General features: G+C 37.5%; 4 protein-coding genes and 1 non-coding gene across 7 annotated transcripts; 2 read left to right on the forward strand and 3 right to left on the reverse strand.

Moving 5' to 3' along the window:
- Nucleotides 1-1,242: 1,242 nt before the first annotated feature.
- Nucleotides 1,243-3,341, reverse strand: LOC106410939 (transmembrane ascorbate ferrireductase 1). The gene is made up of 4 exons (XM_013851573.3): nucleotides 2,968-3,341; nucleotides 2,229-2,277; nucleotides 1,897-2,096; nucleotides 1,243-1,773 (listed from the first exon to the last, which is right to left on the reverse strand). The coding sequence occupies exons 1-4, from the start codon at nucleotides 3,109-3,111 to the stop codon at nucleotides 1,459-1,461; spliced, it is 708 nt and encodes a 235-aa protein (XP_013707027.1). The 5' UTR covers nucleotides 3,112-3,341; the 3' UTR covers nucleotides 1,243-1,458.
- A 177-nt stretch (nucleotides 3,342-3,518) lies between these two features.
- On the forward strand, nucleotides 3,519-5,824 carry LOC106410145 (low-temperature-induced 65 kDa protein). Of its 2 annotated transcripts, none has more exons than XM_013850634.3 (5): nucleotides 3,519-3,771; nucleotides 3,849-4,058; nucleotides 4,123-4,533; nucleotides 4,606-5,493; nucleotides 5,575-5,824. In XM_013850634.3, exons 1-5 carry the CDS (start codon nucleotides 3,693-3,695, stop codon nucleotides 5,673-5,675), a joined length of 1,689 nt encoding a protein of 562 aa, XP_013706088.2. In that variant the 5' UTR covers nucleotides 3,519-3,692; the 3' UTR covers nucleotides 5,676-5,824. The 2 variants fall into 2 exon arrangements, with proteins under 2 accessions (XP_013706088.2, XP_048619091.1); XM_048763134.1 differs by having other exon boundaries at nucleotides 4,123-4,482.
- Nucleotides 5,825-5,833: 9 nt separating this feature from the next.
- On the reverse strand, nucleotides 5,834-5,915 carry TRNAS-UGA. The gene has a single exon. It is a non-coding gene; the product is annotated as a tRNA-Ser (tRNA).
- A 30-nt stretch (nucleotides 5,916-5,945) lies between these two features.
- LOC106409903 (actin-depolymerizing factor-like) lies at nucleotides 5,946-8,241 on the reverse strand. Its single transcript, XM_013850446.3, has 3 exons — nucleotides 8,068-8,241; nucleotides 7,311-7,567; nucleotides 5,946-6,446 (listed from the first exon to the last, which is right to left on the reverse strand). The coding sequence occupies exons 1-3, from the start codon at nucleotides 8,068-8,070 to the stop codon at nucleotides 6,296-6,298; spliced, it is 411 nt and encodes a 136-aa protein (XP_013705900.1). The 5' UTR covers nucleotides 8,071-8,241; the 3' UTR covers nucleotides 5,946-6,295.
- An 897-nt stretch (nucleotides 8,242-9,138) lies between these two features.
- On the forward strand, nucleotides 9,139-11,147 carry LOC106407509 (probable prolyl 4-hydroxylase 12). Of its 2 annotated transcripts, none has more exons than XM_048763135.1 (7): nucleotides 9,139-9,333; nucleotides 9,563-9,684; nucleotides 9,767-9,815; nucleotides 9,906-9,989; nucleotides 10,186-10,243; nucleotides 10,395-10,567; nucleotides 10,645-11,147. In XM_048763135.1, the coding sequence occupies exons 2-7, from the start codon at nucleotides 9,668-9,670 to the stop codon at nucleotides 10,999-11,001; spliced, it is 738 nt and encodes a 245-aa protein (XP_048619092.1). In that variant the 5' UTR covers nucleotides 9,139-9,333; nucleotides 9,563-9,667; the 3' UTR covers nucleotides 11,002-11,147. The 2 variants fall into 2 exon arrangements, with proteins under 2 accessions (XP_048619092.1, XP_013703829.2); XM_013848375.3 differs by having other exon boundaries at nucleotides 9,563-9,679.
- The last annotated feature ends 620 nt before the right edge of the window (nucleotides 11,148-11,767 follow it).

An 11,767-nucleotide genomic window follows, 5' to 3' on the forward strand; every position in this document is an offset into this window, starting at 1 on the left:
TTTCAATCGTAGGAATATTCTTAACCTCATTAGCAACATGATGGCCACTACGGCTATCTGTAGAACATTGTTGTGTCTCATCAATAAGTTCCAGTCTAGCATTAATATCCTGATCAAAACAAAATAGAAAAGGATATGTAACAAACCGCAATCCTACTTTCATCAAAGTACACTAAGGCATGGTGCAGAGATTTACCATAACTGCTGATGGAAGAGGTGGAGCTGAAGATTTTTCCGTATTTGAGACGAAGGATGTTAAATGACGATACATGGTATATTAAAAATTATTATATTGCGAGTTTGCCATTTTAGTTAAGAGAGGTGTTCATTTTTTATTGGTTAATTTGTCACAATAACCAATCAAAAATGAACACATCTCTTAACTAAAGTGGCAAACTCGTAATATATATAATAAGAATAACTTATGTGATTTATAACTTTGATTTTTTATCACCATAAAATACTCTTAATAAGGGGTGGACAAAAAACTCGAACCAAACCAAACTAAACCAGAATATATGTCTAAACAATTTAGTTGATGATTTATCAATCCAATGGTTCGGTTTTAAACTGAACCAAAAAACCAAAGTGTTTTAACTAAATTAGTTAAATATACTAATAATATTAAGATTTAATATATTTAACCAATTAACCTAAACAACTAAATATAATTTATACATTTTACTTCTAAATAAACAGAATAAACACAACTAAAAATAAAATAAAAATATGAATCCCATACATAATATCAAATATGGAAAATACTTTTGATATTTATATTAAGTTTGAAGATAATAACATAAAATTATTAGATTATACCTTCTACATTTTCATTTTTATGTTTTGCTTGAAAAAATAATGATTTCGTGTCAAATTGTAGTCTGTTTATATTTTTATAAAATATATTTTGTAACTTACCTAAAACAAAACTAATAAATCAATATGACTGAACTAAAAAAACACAAATTAAACCGAATGAATACACACTAAACTGAACGGAAAAAAAAAACGAACACACAAAAAAAAAAAATTAAAACCAAACAAAACTAATTTAAGGTTCGATTGGCAAATAGACTTTAAGAGCTTTTAAGGCTTTGAATTAAATTAAAAGTCTTCAAAGCCATTTTTTTACCAATCACGTTTCGTTACTTTTAAAGCCACTAAAGTCCCCCAAAGTCTTCCTAAAAATATTCCCAACCCGTGATCAAACCGAAATGCATACCTCTAATTAACAAGGTCATATTCAAGCACAATATGAAAAATATTAACAAGAACTGTTGCAATTTTCAACAATATTACTGAACATTTTTACACACCAGAAGTAATCAAACTCATAATCAGCGGAATCACAAACACAAAGTGTTTTCACTACAAATACATCATATAATTATATAATCTTTTGACAGCACAAGTAGCAGCAAAGATATGCGAGGAACTGAAGAAATGTATAAAGCGTTTTCATATAGCAGAATAGCTGTAGTTATCAGCATCGTCAATGGAGGAGGGAGACTTAGCAGAAGCAGTGAGTACCACCAAGGCACCAAAGAGAATGGTGACAATGGCTGTGAAGTTCACAAGAAACGCTTCTGGCCCGTACTTGTCGAGCTTAGCACCACTCTCCAGGAAAGTCAGCTTCTCCAGAAACCCTAAAGCTGCGTTCCCAACCGCGAGTATATAAACAAATAGGCCTAGGATTGCGTGCCACGGAAGCAACCCACTTCTAAGGTTTGGTGACCCTCCAGGGAAGAAGAACACTATGAAGCTGTACACCCACTGCAAAGTTTAAAAACATTTTTTTTATCTTTCTCTGGTAATGAACAATGTACAAAAACCCTTCAAAAATCGACTTTCTATAAATGGAAAGGTCTAATAGCTGCACAAGGCCATGGGATTTACCTGGAAGCCATAAAGAGAAATGACACCAATACCAATCCAAGAGTGGAGGCTGTAGAGGTTAGGGATTCCACTTTCGTTGTGGTTCTTGAAGGCTGCACAGATTCCCCAGATCCCAAGAGCCAGAGCAATGGCATGGAGGATAAGGTGGATCAACTTCTTCACTGGTTTCTCCAATGGAAGCGATTTGTAACTTATAATAGCTGCATTTCAAGTTCGAAAACAAAGGTTTATGTAGTCTTATTCTATAAAGTGATCATTATCAACAGGACAAATCCATATAGTAAGTAATACAAAGCTTTTCTCATGGTTAAAAAGATGATGTTAATGTTTACCTTCTCCTCCCAAGATCACAAATCCAATGAGCATCAGAACAGGATGCAGCTGGATCAGATAAAGTAAGTATCAGAACACAAACACAGATTGTGAATAAGGTCATGCAACATTTTGAATGGCTAAAAGTAATAATACAATTGAACAGAAGTCATGCTTTGCTTCAATGGCGTACTCAGGTAAACATCATATTTGTTTTGGATGTTTATAATCTTTTTCCTCTCAAAAACAGTAAAAATAAATGGAACTTTAAAACAAGATTTGAAAAGTCAGAAGATATTTACATTTTCTGTATACCATTAAATAAAAGACCAAACATCATTTTAGTACATAACTGAACACTCATGGAGCTTAAAGCACATCCCCAGCAAAACTATTATCCAAGTACATGGGACACACCAGATAAATCAAAGTCATCTGACAAACTATCAAAATTCCCCACTTCACAAATCAAACAAAAATCAAGAATTAAAACAGAAAGAGACTTCTCCATCACAGAAAGCCACTCACTCAGAAACAGCACTAAGAAATGGATAAAGGTTTAAAATTTGCAGACAAAACACAAGATTGTGAAGCAAAAACTCGGAACTGAAATCAATTTGATTTTTGATTTTTGATTTTTGATTTTTGATTTATAAATACCAATCAGAACGATGGTCAAGAAAGGCAGAAAGTCAACGCAAAGACCTTAAAAAAAAAAAAAAAAAAGGGAGAGAGAGCTTAAAGTAAAGTAAACAATACATTGAAGATGAGATTCTTGTTTTCAGCTTCCCAAGCCAATCCACCTCTGTAGCTGATATTCCAAACAAGCACCATAATCGCCGCTATCACAGCGAGCGCGTGGGCCGCAAACGTCACCGGCATCGCGTTTATCCCGACAGCCATAACTGAGCTGTGTTTCTTCCTTTTTTTGGTTCTTGTCTTTTTCTCTCTCCTTCTCCTTCTACTTTTGTGTCAGATTAATCTCGGTGATAACCTTTGAGCCAGATAAACCAACCACGTGGTTGTCGCGATCTCCTTTCGATTTGTATATTCAGACGTGTATTTTCGTGGGCAGTTAACTGGATAAACAAATCAGAGGTCCCCACGTGGATGTTGTGGTAGCTGCATCTAACCCCCCCCGCGCTTTCGTGTCTGTTCTTTTACCACCAAACCCTACAGCATACTGGATCTTGTTTCAGGCCCAACAACACATTTCGAAATGGGCTTAGCCCGAACCGGCTTTGGTAAAACAACCAAGCTATTAACGTAACTTCTTTGAGAAGTTACAATCGACATTACTTCTCGGATAAAGACTACATCCAAGAAAGCCACGTACAGAATCAAGAACCAGCTACGTGGCAATACATGACACGTGGAATCCTCTAGCAGAAATATAGAGGACACATGCGTCCTCCTCTTATCACTCACTCTGTATAAAGCTTTCAAGAAACTACAAAGAGTTTCTCACAGAAAAGAATTTGCTAATGGATTCACAAGCGCAGTTGCAGCGTACTCATGCTCATCATCATCAAGCAGAGGAACCAATCAAGATTCACCATCCAGGTTATATACCAAACTGAACTCTAATTTTCAGAACCAACGTAAGCTAATGGATGTGTTTCTATGTGTTTTGGATGCAGAGGAAGAAGGGCATCATGAGAAAGGACCATCGAAAGTTCTGAAGAAAGTGAAGGAAAAGGCAAAGAAGATAAAGAACGTTCTTACTAAACATGGACATGGTCATGAGCATGATCGTGGAGGAGAACAACACATCCCCGACGATCACGATCTTGACGAGGAAGATACTGAAGATTACGACGTAGGTCAACAAGTCCACGGTGGTGCACCAGGTTTGTCTATCCCTTACATTACTTCACTTTAAAAGCAGTTTATTGATTGGATTCGTGTCGGCAGCGCGAGGAAAAGCTCATCACGTTTCTGATCCACCGATGAAGGAGGAGATAGTTCCTCCAGGGACAAAGGCTTTCCCGGTCGTGTCCTCTTCCCACACTAAAGTCTCAGAGCCAAACAAAGGAGTTGAACCAGCACGAGCCCCCAATGCCTCTCAAGCTCTGCCTCAGCCTGTAAGACCGTCCGGTGTGTCGGGAAAAGAAGAAAAAAGAGGCACAGGCGCTGCTACGATGACGCCGCATAACACGCCAGTGTCTTTGCTCTCTTCAACAGAAGATGTCACGAGTACGTTTGCTCCTGGTGAACAACGTAAAGTCCATGTCGAGAGAAACAGAGTATTGGAGGAAGACCCGTCTGCTCCAGGTAAATGGATGTCGAATTATCAGTCCAAAGTCGCTGATCCCACGGGAAAAGGTTAATAGCTTGTCTCCCACGTCTTAGGGTTTTCAATTATGTTCTTTGACTCTTGCTATTTTTGTATCTCAGCTGGTGGAGAAGTTGGAGCAGCGCAGACTATAGCAGCTCTCGCGAGGTTGACAGGAACAGGTGGAGATGATCAACTAGGGCATGGAAGAGATCTGCCTGAGAGAAGACACGGTTTTGAGAGAGAACTTCCGGCGAGGAGACATGACTTGGATGTGAAGTCAGGAGCCTCTTTGGGCAAAGATTTTCCGATAGGAACTCAAACTAATCAGAACGCTGAACGTTTTGATCAACAGAGGGGTGATGAAACGCATCAGCCGGATCAGAGCAGCTACACCGACAAGATCACCTCAGTGACTTCGGTCGTGGCGGATAAAGCTGCGGCGGCCAAAAACGTCGTCGCCTCGAAGCTTGGATACTCCGGGGAAGGTGGAAACGTAGGAGCTGAGACTCCGAGCTCCGGGGAAGGATACGGGACCAAGGTTGCATCGGTGGTGACTCCAGTTTACGAGAAGGTGAAAGAGACGGGAGCTAACGTGATGACGAAGCGACCCTTCTCCGGGGGAACAGAGGAGACCCATCAAGGGCAGGACAAGGGGGTGTCTGCCAAGGAATATGTAGCGGAGAAACTGAGTCCTGGGGAGGAAGACAAGGCTTTGTCTGAAGTGGTCGCGGAGAAACTTCATCTCGGAGGAGACACGACGGCGGAACCGAAGAAGGGGACTGTGACTCAATCTAAGGCGGTGGAGGAAAGGCTAGGAGGGTTCCCGGATCCGAAATCGGAAGGAGCGATCAAACACGGTGAAAGGTATGCAGAGGAAGGAGAAGGAGGGATGGTGGATAAGCTGACAGGAGCTGTTACTTCGTGGATCTCCGGTACGACGGAGGAGGTGACGCAGAAGTCTACCGAGTCTGTTCAAGACTCTTCACAGTCCGTAGGCGCCACAATTGGTAACGCCGTTTTTTAAAAATATATATTGTTGAAAATCGCGTTTGTGTAATGATGTTTGGTTTTGGTGTACCGGTGGTTAGGGAATATGGGATTTTCCGGTTCGGGAGCAGATGGAGCGGGCCAACGAAGCGGTGAGAAGCGTGGCTCTGTGCCTGTGCAGAAGAAGTTCCAAGAAAATTGAGATTAGCTTCTTTTCATAATGTATGGTGTGCTCATGCTTTCTAGTACAATGTGTTTCTGGTTTGATCCATGGCTAATTCTCTGCTGCTGTCATGTAGAAGAAATATGGTACAAGTTTTTTTGGGTTAATAATGGAAAACTACTTTAACTAGAAAAATACGTCGACAGCAGGGTTCGAACCTGCGCGGGCGAAGCCCAACAGATTTCAAGTCTGTCTCCTTAACCACTCGGACATATCGACCGCTTGTTAAGATGTCTCTTTGCTTTTTTAGAGATATTGACATGATGTTAAAAATGGTTAAAGCATAGTTCTATTCCTTATTTGAGTAGTTGCACAACAAGCTAGCTTTGCTTTGGGACGTTAACACAAACAAGCTATACCTATTCATGGTTTCAACTTTCAACTTCCCGACAACATTTTCATGAAAGCATGTTTTTTACTTTTTCATAAGAATATGTCTACAAAAGAGAAGTGGAAAATGAATGGAAACGACAATGAAGAAATATAAGATCATAACCAAGAAAATTACATAACGTGAGTGTGTTTTAATTTTGTTTTCTTTTCAATATGAGAAATACGAAAGATTATATATAAATGCTTGATGAATACAACGGAAATGTTTAGAGAGCTCGGCTTTTGACGATGTCAAAGCTCATCTCGCTAGGATCAGTGGCTTGTAACTCAACCTGAATGCCGTCCAATGATCTCTTGAACCTATCCTTAGAGCTCGCGTACACCATCTTCATCCTCACTCTAGATGAATCCGGTGACCTACAATCATCCAACAAGGCCAAACACATTAGCACACCTTTCTTTTTTAGCCAAGAAATAGAAGCACACTTATTGAAACAAAATCAAAGTATTGTAAGACTCATTATAAATCCAATTCCCACTAACACCCCTAAGATGTATTAACATGTATTTACACAACTTGTTTAGTCTGGTTAGTTCTAACTTAATCTAAGAACATCCACAATGAGAGTTCTTCAAAAGGTTTCTATATATAAATATCAAAAAAAAAAATGAAAAAAAAAGTAGAAATATGATAAAGAGTATATCTCGTATGAAAACTCAAAATAATTTGTTTTGAGAAACATCTCCACATGTAATTGACTTAACTTTATTTTTTGTTTCAATTTAACTAGAAAACTAAATTTGAATGAAATTTTAATATTGTATTTGGTCAGATATTCTTAGAGTATGTAACCATTGAAGATCCTCTTCACAGTTAACGGAGGTGATAAGAGGGTTTTTTAAGTGATGGGTCTCACTTTTTTTGTAAAAACCGGTGATAGAAGTGATGAAATAAGGATCGATTTTGGTTAGTTTCTTGCACTGTTCACGGACTCCACTGACACGTGACGGCCCGCGATTGGTTCACATTTTTAAATTTTTTTAAAAAATCAGACAAAAAAAATATATTTCATAAAAAACCGTGCACTACGGTTTTAGCGTTAAAGATGAGCTAAGTATTTACGCATTTTTGATTAGTCTTGTTTCAGTGAGTTTGTATATTAGTGGATATGATCATATGAGGCTACATATTGTACATTTTCTAAGTGTTTCAATCTTATAATCTTATGAAGAATATATAGTAAAATTGAAATAAATAAAAGGAAGGTTAATATAACGTACCAGGCGATGAAGAAGATTTTGCTCTTCTGGCAGTTTTCATTGGTGGTAAAATCTAAATCGAAAACCGCATAGCGGCACTCATCGGCAGGGAGGGAATTGGTGAAATCATCGTAAGTCTCCTGCGGGTTTCCTAACTTTTCAACCACCACTTGCTGTCCATCTATCCTGAATATTATGAACCGGTAGGTTCTTTTCTTTAGCTCCAAAAACTTCAGCTTGCAGTTGTCCTCCACTGCCATCCCCGACGCCGCGTTCGCCTTCTCGTTCAATCATACCATCCATTATATCATTGCATATAATCATGCCATCCATTATATTATTGTATACTAAGTTAGCTTGGTTTTTGGTTCTATACTAATATATATATGTGGAAGCTAGCTAGCTTATATGTGATATATGTGCTACATTTTGGTATTGAGTTATCACGCTAATTTTGTTATTTAAAACGTGATAAACTATACAAAGAAATGAGAAGCACGTCAATATATAACATGGCTACATTGAAAAATCGAGATCTAACATAATTAGACAATACTAGCATGATAGGCATCCAAAATCTATATTTTCCTAAACTCTACGTAGGCATATTTAATATTTTCATGATCAGGTGTTCTATCAAAACTTAGGCTGATTAAAAAAATAAATACAATCCTCAACTTGGAATAAAACTAAATCTCCTTGATTGCCGTCTAAAGGCCATTGTTTAGAAACAACAAGCCTACAAAATTATTACAAACAGAGTAGAAAGAGAACAAACCATTGTTTTTGTTCAGTTTCTATGGTAAGACTCGAGGAACAGAGATTTGTTTTTTCTTGTGTGAATATTGATTGTCTTCTGGAAAAGAGGGAAAAAAAGACGAATGTACTTTTGGAGGATAATGCTTAATTGGTTTGTGAAGAGAGGATCGAGACAAACTCGGACAAACAAAGGCTCTTATTTATTAACTTTAATATTGGTTTTAATCTGTTATTTTCTCAAACCTTAAAATTCGCCTAACCATCCCTCTTTTAAGGCACTTTCCGCTCTATTTTTAGCAGCTATTTGTCTACACTCTACACCATCCATACATTCATGATATGTTATTGTTCACGTTTGATCGCTAGGTTGCATCTATTTGCTCCTTTCTATCTTTTTTAAAAAACGTTTACAATACATGTAGAGAATCAAATGCCTATGAACGGACTATATATCATCATACACCAAACACACAAAAAGACTACAAATAATGGTCAAAATAGGGGGTACTTAAATTTTTAATGAAAGGTATAATGTATATATAAATATATGCTTTGTAATTTTAGAAAGTTTGGCATCAATCGTTTGCTTGCTACGCAGTGACAGTAGTACCAATATCCACTTATCATAGCAGTTATCCTTATTTCAAAGAAAAACATTTAAAAAAAAAATACACTAGCTACTTACAAAAATTTCACTATAACTCTTCATAGTAATTGAATGTATATTAAAGAATCAATGGACCATAAGCCTCAATTTCACAGAAATGTGAATAATAACTACATTTTAAATTGTAAAAAAAAAACTTTTAATAATTATAAAAGATTTGAATCAATCGTCCATTCATTACTAATTGGTTGAGAACTCATAAAACTTAATTATAGCAATAATTGAATGAAACTTTAAACATTTTTTTTGGCTCATGAAATTTTGATTTATTCCATAATCAATTCACATTCTTAACTAGAATTATCTTGGAGGATATTGCATTGCGAGAGTTTGCAATGGTACGGGGGGAGATGTAGAAAACCGGAAAGTTGGAAGGTTATATTTGTAATATTCTCAAAACTTTTTAAGGTAAAATAAGCCACAACTCTCGAAACGACGTCGTGACAGCCTCGTGTTCATCGGATGAATTAGGGAAAAGAGATATTCATGAGATATTTTCATCGACGCTATGTTGTTACCATCACCACCATCACTGGATGCATGATCCATGGCTTCCCTTAGCCAAATATTCCTTATTCTGATCGTTATCTCTTCTTCTCCTTTCTGCTCCGGCGGAAGGTGCGTTTCGTGATCCCCTCATTTATCAATCGTATCACCGAGCTGCGACCATTGGTTTCGGCGGATGCATGTAGCTTTTAATTCACCTTATAATTGTGGCGATTAGCATTACTTGAATATCTTGATCCTTGCATTAAGACACTGCACCTGATTCATTGAGATGTTAATTGATTCTGCAATAATTGGTTTGCGAAAATGTTTATTCATACTGCTCTTCCTCTCTATGCAGTCGAAAGGAACTCCGAGATAAAGATAACATTGGTGAGAGTTACACACAGTCTAATTATGTTGTTGGATCTAAGTCTGTTGATCCGAGGCGTGTTCTTCAGCGTTCATGGCAACCAAGGTCAGGTACCTTTTGTTAGATAGCATGCAATTTATTGCAAGAGTTACTAATGTATGTCTGGAACTATTTGGTATGCACCCACCACAGGGTCTTCCTTTACCGTGGATTCTTGTCAGAGGAAGAGTGTGATCATCTGGTAACATTCCTCTTCCTTTCCTGTTTTAAATCATATTGATTAATTTTTTTTTTTTTTTTTGATTAATGGTTGTTGCTTTTTTTTCTGTAGGCGAAGGAAACTTCAGAGGTTAAATCAGGGGATGGTGATGGGAAGACGCACCTTTCAAGTTCTGACCACGTCTTAGATGTTCCGGTAAGTTTTTTTTGTTTTCTTCAAACTTGCTTGACAAGAATTTTTTTGTCGTAACACTATGTGGTCAAGATGCTAAATGATTCTTGAAACACTATAATATGCTTGTAGTTTTTCTGTGACATCAAGTTGACGGAGATATTATGAGTGGCCATAGCAATGTTATGTTCCAATCCTTGTTTTCTTTGGTATAAACTAGGACCCAATAGTTGCTGGGATTGAAGAAAGAATTTCTGCCTGGACTTTCCTCCCAAGAGGTAGTAGTTACCTATACTTATCTTGCTTTTCAGTTTATGAACACTCTTTGATTGCTCTAGGAAGGGCTCTTTTCTTGAGTAATGGTTTGTAATAAGTTTCTTCTTGATCAAACTGTTTGCTTGTGTTTCTCTTTTGATGCACATCTTTCAGAAAACAGCGGTCCCATCAAGGTAAGAAGTTACACTATGGAGAAGTCAGACAACAAGTTAGATTATTTTGGAGATGAATCTAGCTCTGTGTCGCATGAGTCTTTGTTGGCAACCGTCATCCTCTACGTCTCAAACACCACTCAAGGCGGAGAGCTTCTCTTCCCAAATGCAGAGGTCAGTAAAGCAAAAAGAATTTATTTGGCACAACTCAAAGAATATTTGAATTCATGTTTTCTATCCTTTTCCTTCAGGTGAAACTCAAAAGGAGTTGGTCCGACTGCTCAGAGGCGGGAGAGACGGGTAACATCTTAAGACCGGTAAAAGGAAACGCAGTTCTGTTCTTCAGCAGACACTTGAATGCGACTTTGGACCAGACAAGCACTCATTTTAGATGCCCTGTGCTGAAAGGGGAACTGCTGGTGGCGACGAAACTGATATACGCGAAGAAACAAGCAAGAAAGGATGAGGAGGAGAGTGGTGAATGCAGTGATGAAGACGAGAGCTGTGGACGATGGGCTGAGCTTGGGGAGTGCAAGAAAAACCCTGTCTATATGATTGGCTCTCCTGATTACTTTGGCACCTGCAGAAAAAGTTGTAACGCTTGTTGATTCTTGAAAAGTACTATTCTCATCATATTGGAAAACAATATGGCATAATTGAAACTTTTTCAATATCACAGCTGTTTTTTGCTTTCTGTGGTTTTGTATAGTTTACACTTGAGTATATGACTATCCAAAATTATATTTTTCTAACATATCACACATGTTTTCTGAATACATTGACTCGTGACACCGATTTATAACACTATCACAATTTTGAAAAATATTAGACGATTTTACAACTCACGATTCCATTTATTTTATGAGAATTTCAAAATATTTTTATGAGTATATGGGGATGAGTGGTTGGGGGTGTAGATGCTTTGGACAACCAAAATTTAGTCTACAGCTATATATGTCAACCAATCGAGCTTTGCTTTCCTTAAAAAACTCACAGCAAAAAAATCTCTGCAAAATCAAAATATGGTTGTAGACAGCTTTATTTCCAGAGCAAAAAATTAGTCCTTTAGAAATCTACAGTAAGGAAAGCTACAACAAATAAATCTACAGATTAAATTCTAGAGCAAAAAATATAAAGCTACAGCACTTACCAATCATCCGCTCCCCTATATTTTAGTTTCTACTACAGGGTTTAAGTATGAGAAAAAGACAAAAATAGCACTAAATCAAGTTTATATTCCCAAACTAGCACTCAAAGTCAAAAGTCACAAAAATAACACTTAATGTTTTATCAAAAGTCACAAACTTAGGGTTTAGAGTTAAAGGGTGGAGTTTAGGATTTAGGGTTTAGGGTTTAGGGTTTAGAGTTTAGGGT

This window comes from Brassica napus, chromosome C7 (assembly GCF_020379485.1).
Source record: "Brassica napus cultivar Da-Ae chromosome C7, Da-Ae, whole genome shotgun sequence".
NCBI classification, from domain to species: domain Eukaryota; kingdom Viridiplantae; phylum Streptophyta; class Magnoliopsida; order Brassicales; family Brassicaceae; genus Brassica; species Brassica napus.

Bases quoted from the DNA above. Each gene is read 5' to 3' on its own strand.
- LOC106410939 (XM_013851573.3), bottom strand. From the start codon at position 3,111: ATGGCTGTCGGGATAAACGCGATGCCGGTGACGTTTGCGGCCCACGCG. The intron at 2,278-2,967 runs GTATTGTTTACT...TATCTGATCCAG, and splicing joins ACAAGAATCTCATCTTCAAT to CTGCATCCTGTTCTGATGCT. The intron at 1,774-1,896 runs GTAAATCCCATG...TAAACTTTGCAG, and splicing joins TTTCTCTTTATGGCTTCCAG to TGGGTGTACAGCTTCATAGT.
- LOC106410145 (XM_013850634.3), top strand. From the start codon at position 3,693: ATGGATTCACAAGCGCAGTTGCAGCGTACTCATGCTCATCATCATCAA. The intron at 4,534-4,605 runs GTTAATAGCTTG...TTTGTATCTCAG, and splicing joins CGCTGATCCCACGGGAAAAG to CTGGTGGAGAAGTTGGAGCA. The intron at 5,494-5,574 runs GTAACGCCGTTT...ACCGGTGGTTAG, and splicing joins GTCCGTAGGCGCCACAATTG to GGAATATGGGATTTTCCGGT.
- LOC106409903 (XM_013850446.3), bottom strand. The intron at 6,447-7,310 runs GTACGTTATATT...GGATGATTGTAG, and splicing joins AAAATCTTCTTCATCGCCTG to GTCACCGGATTCATCTAGAG.
- LOC106407509 (XM_013848375.3), top strand. From the start codon at position 9,263: ATGGCTTCCCTTAGCCAAATATTCCTTATTCTGATCGTTATCTCTTCT. The intron at 9,334-9,562 runs GTGCGTTTCGTG...CTCTCTATGCAG, and splicing joins CCTTTCTGCTCCGGCGGAAG to TCGAAAGGAACTCCGAGATA. The intron at 9,680-9,766 runs GTCAGGTACCTT...CACCCACCACAG, and splicing joins CAGCGTTCATGGCAACCAAG to GGTCTTCCTTTACCGTGGAT.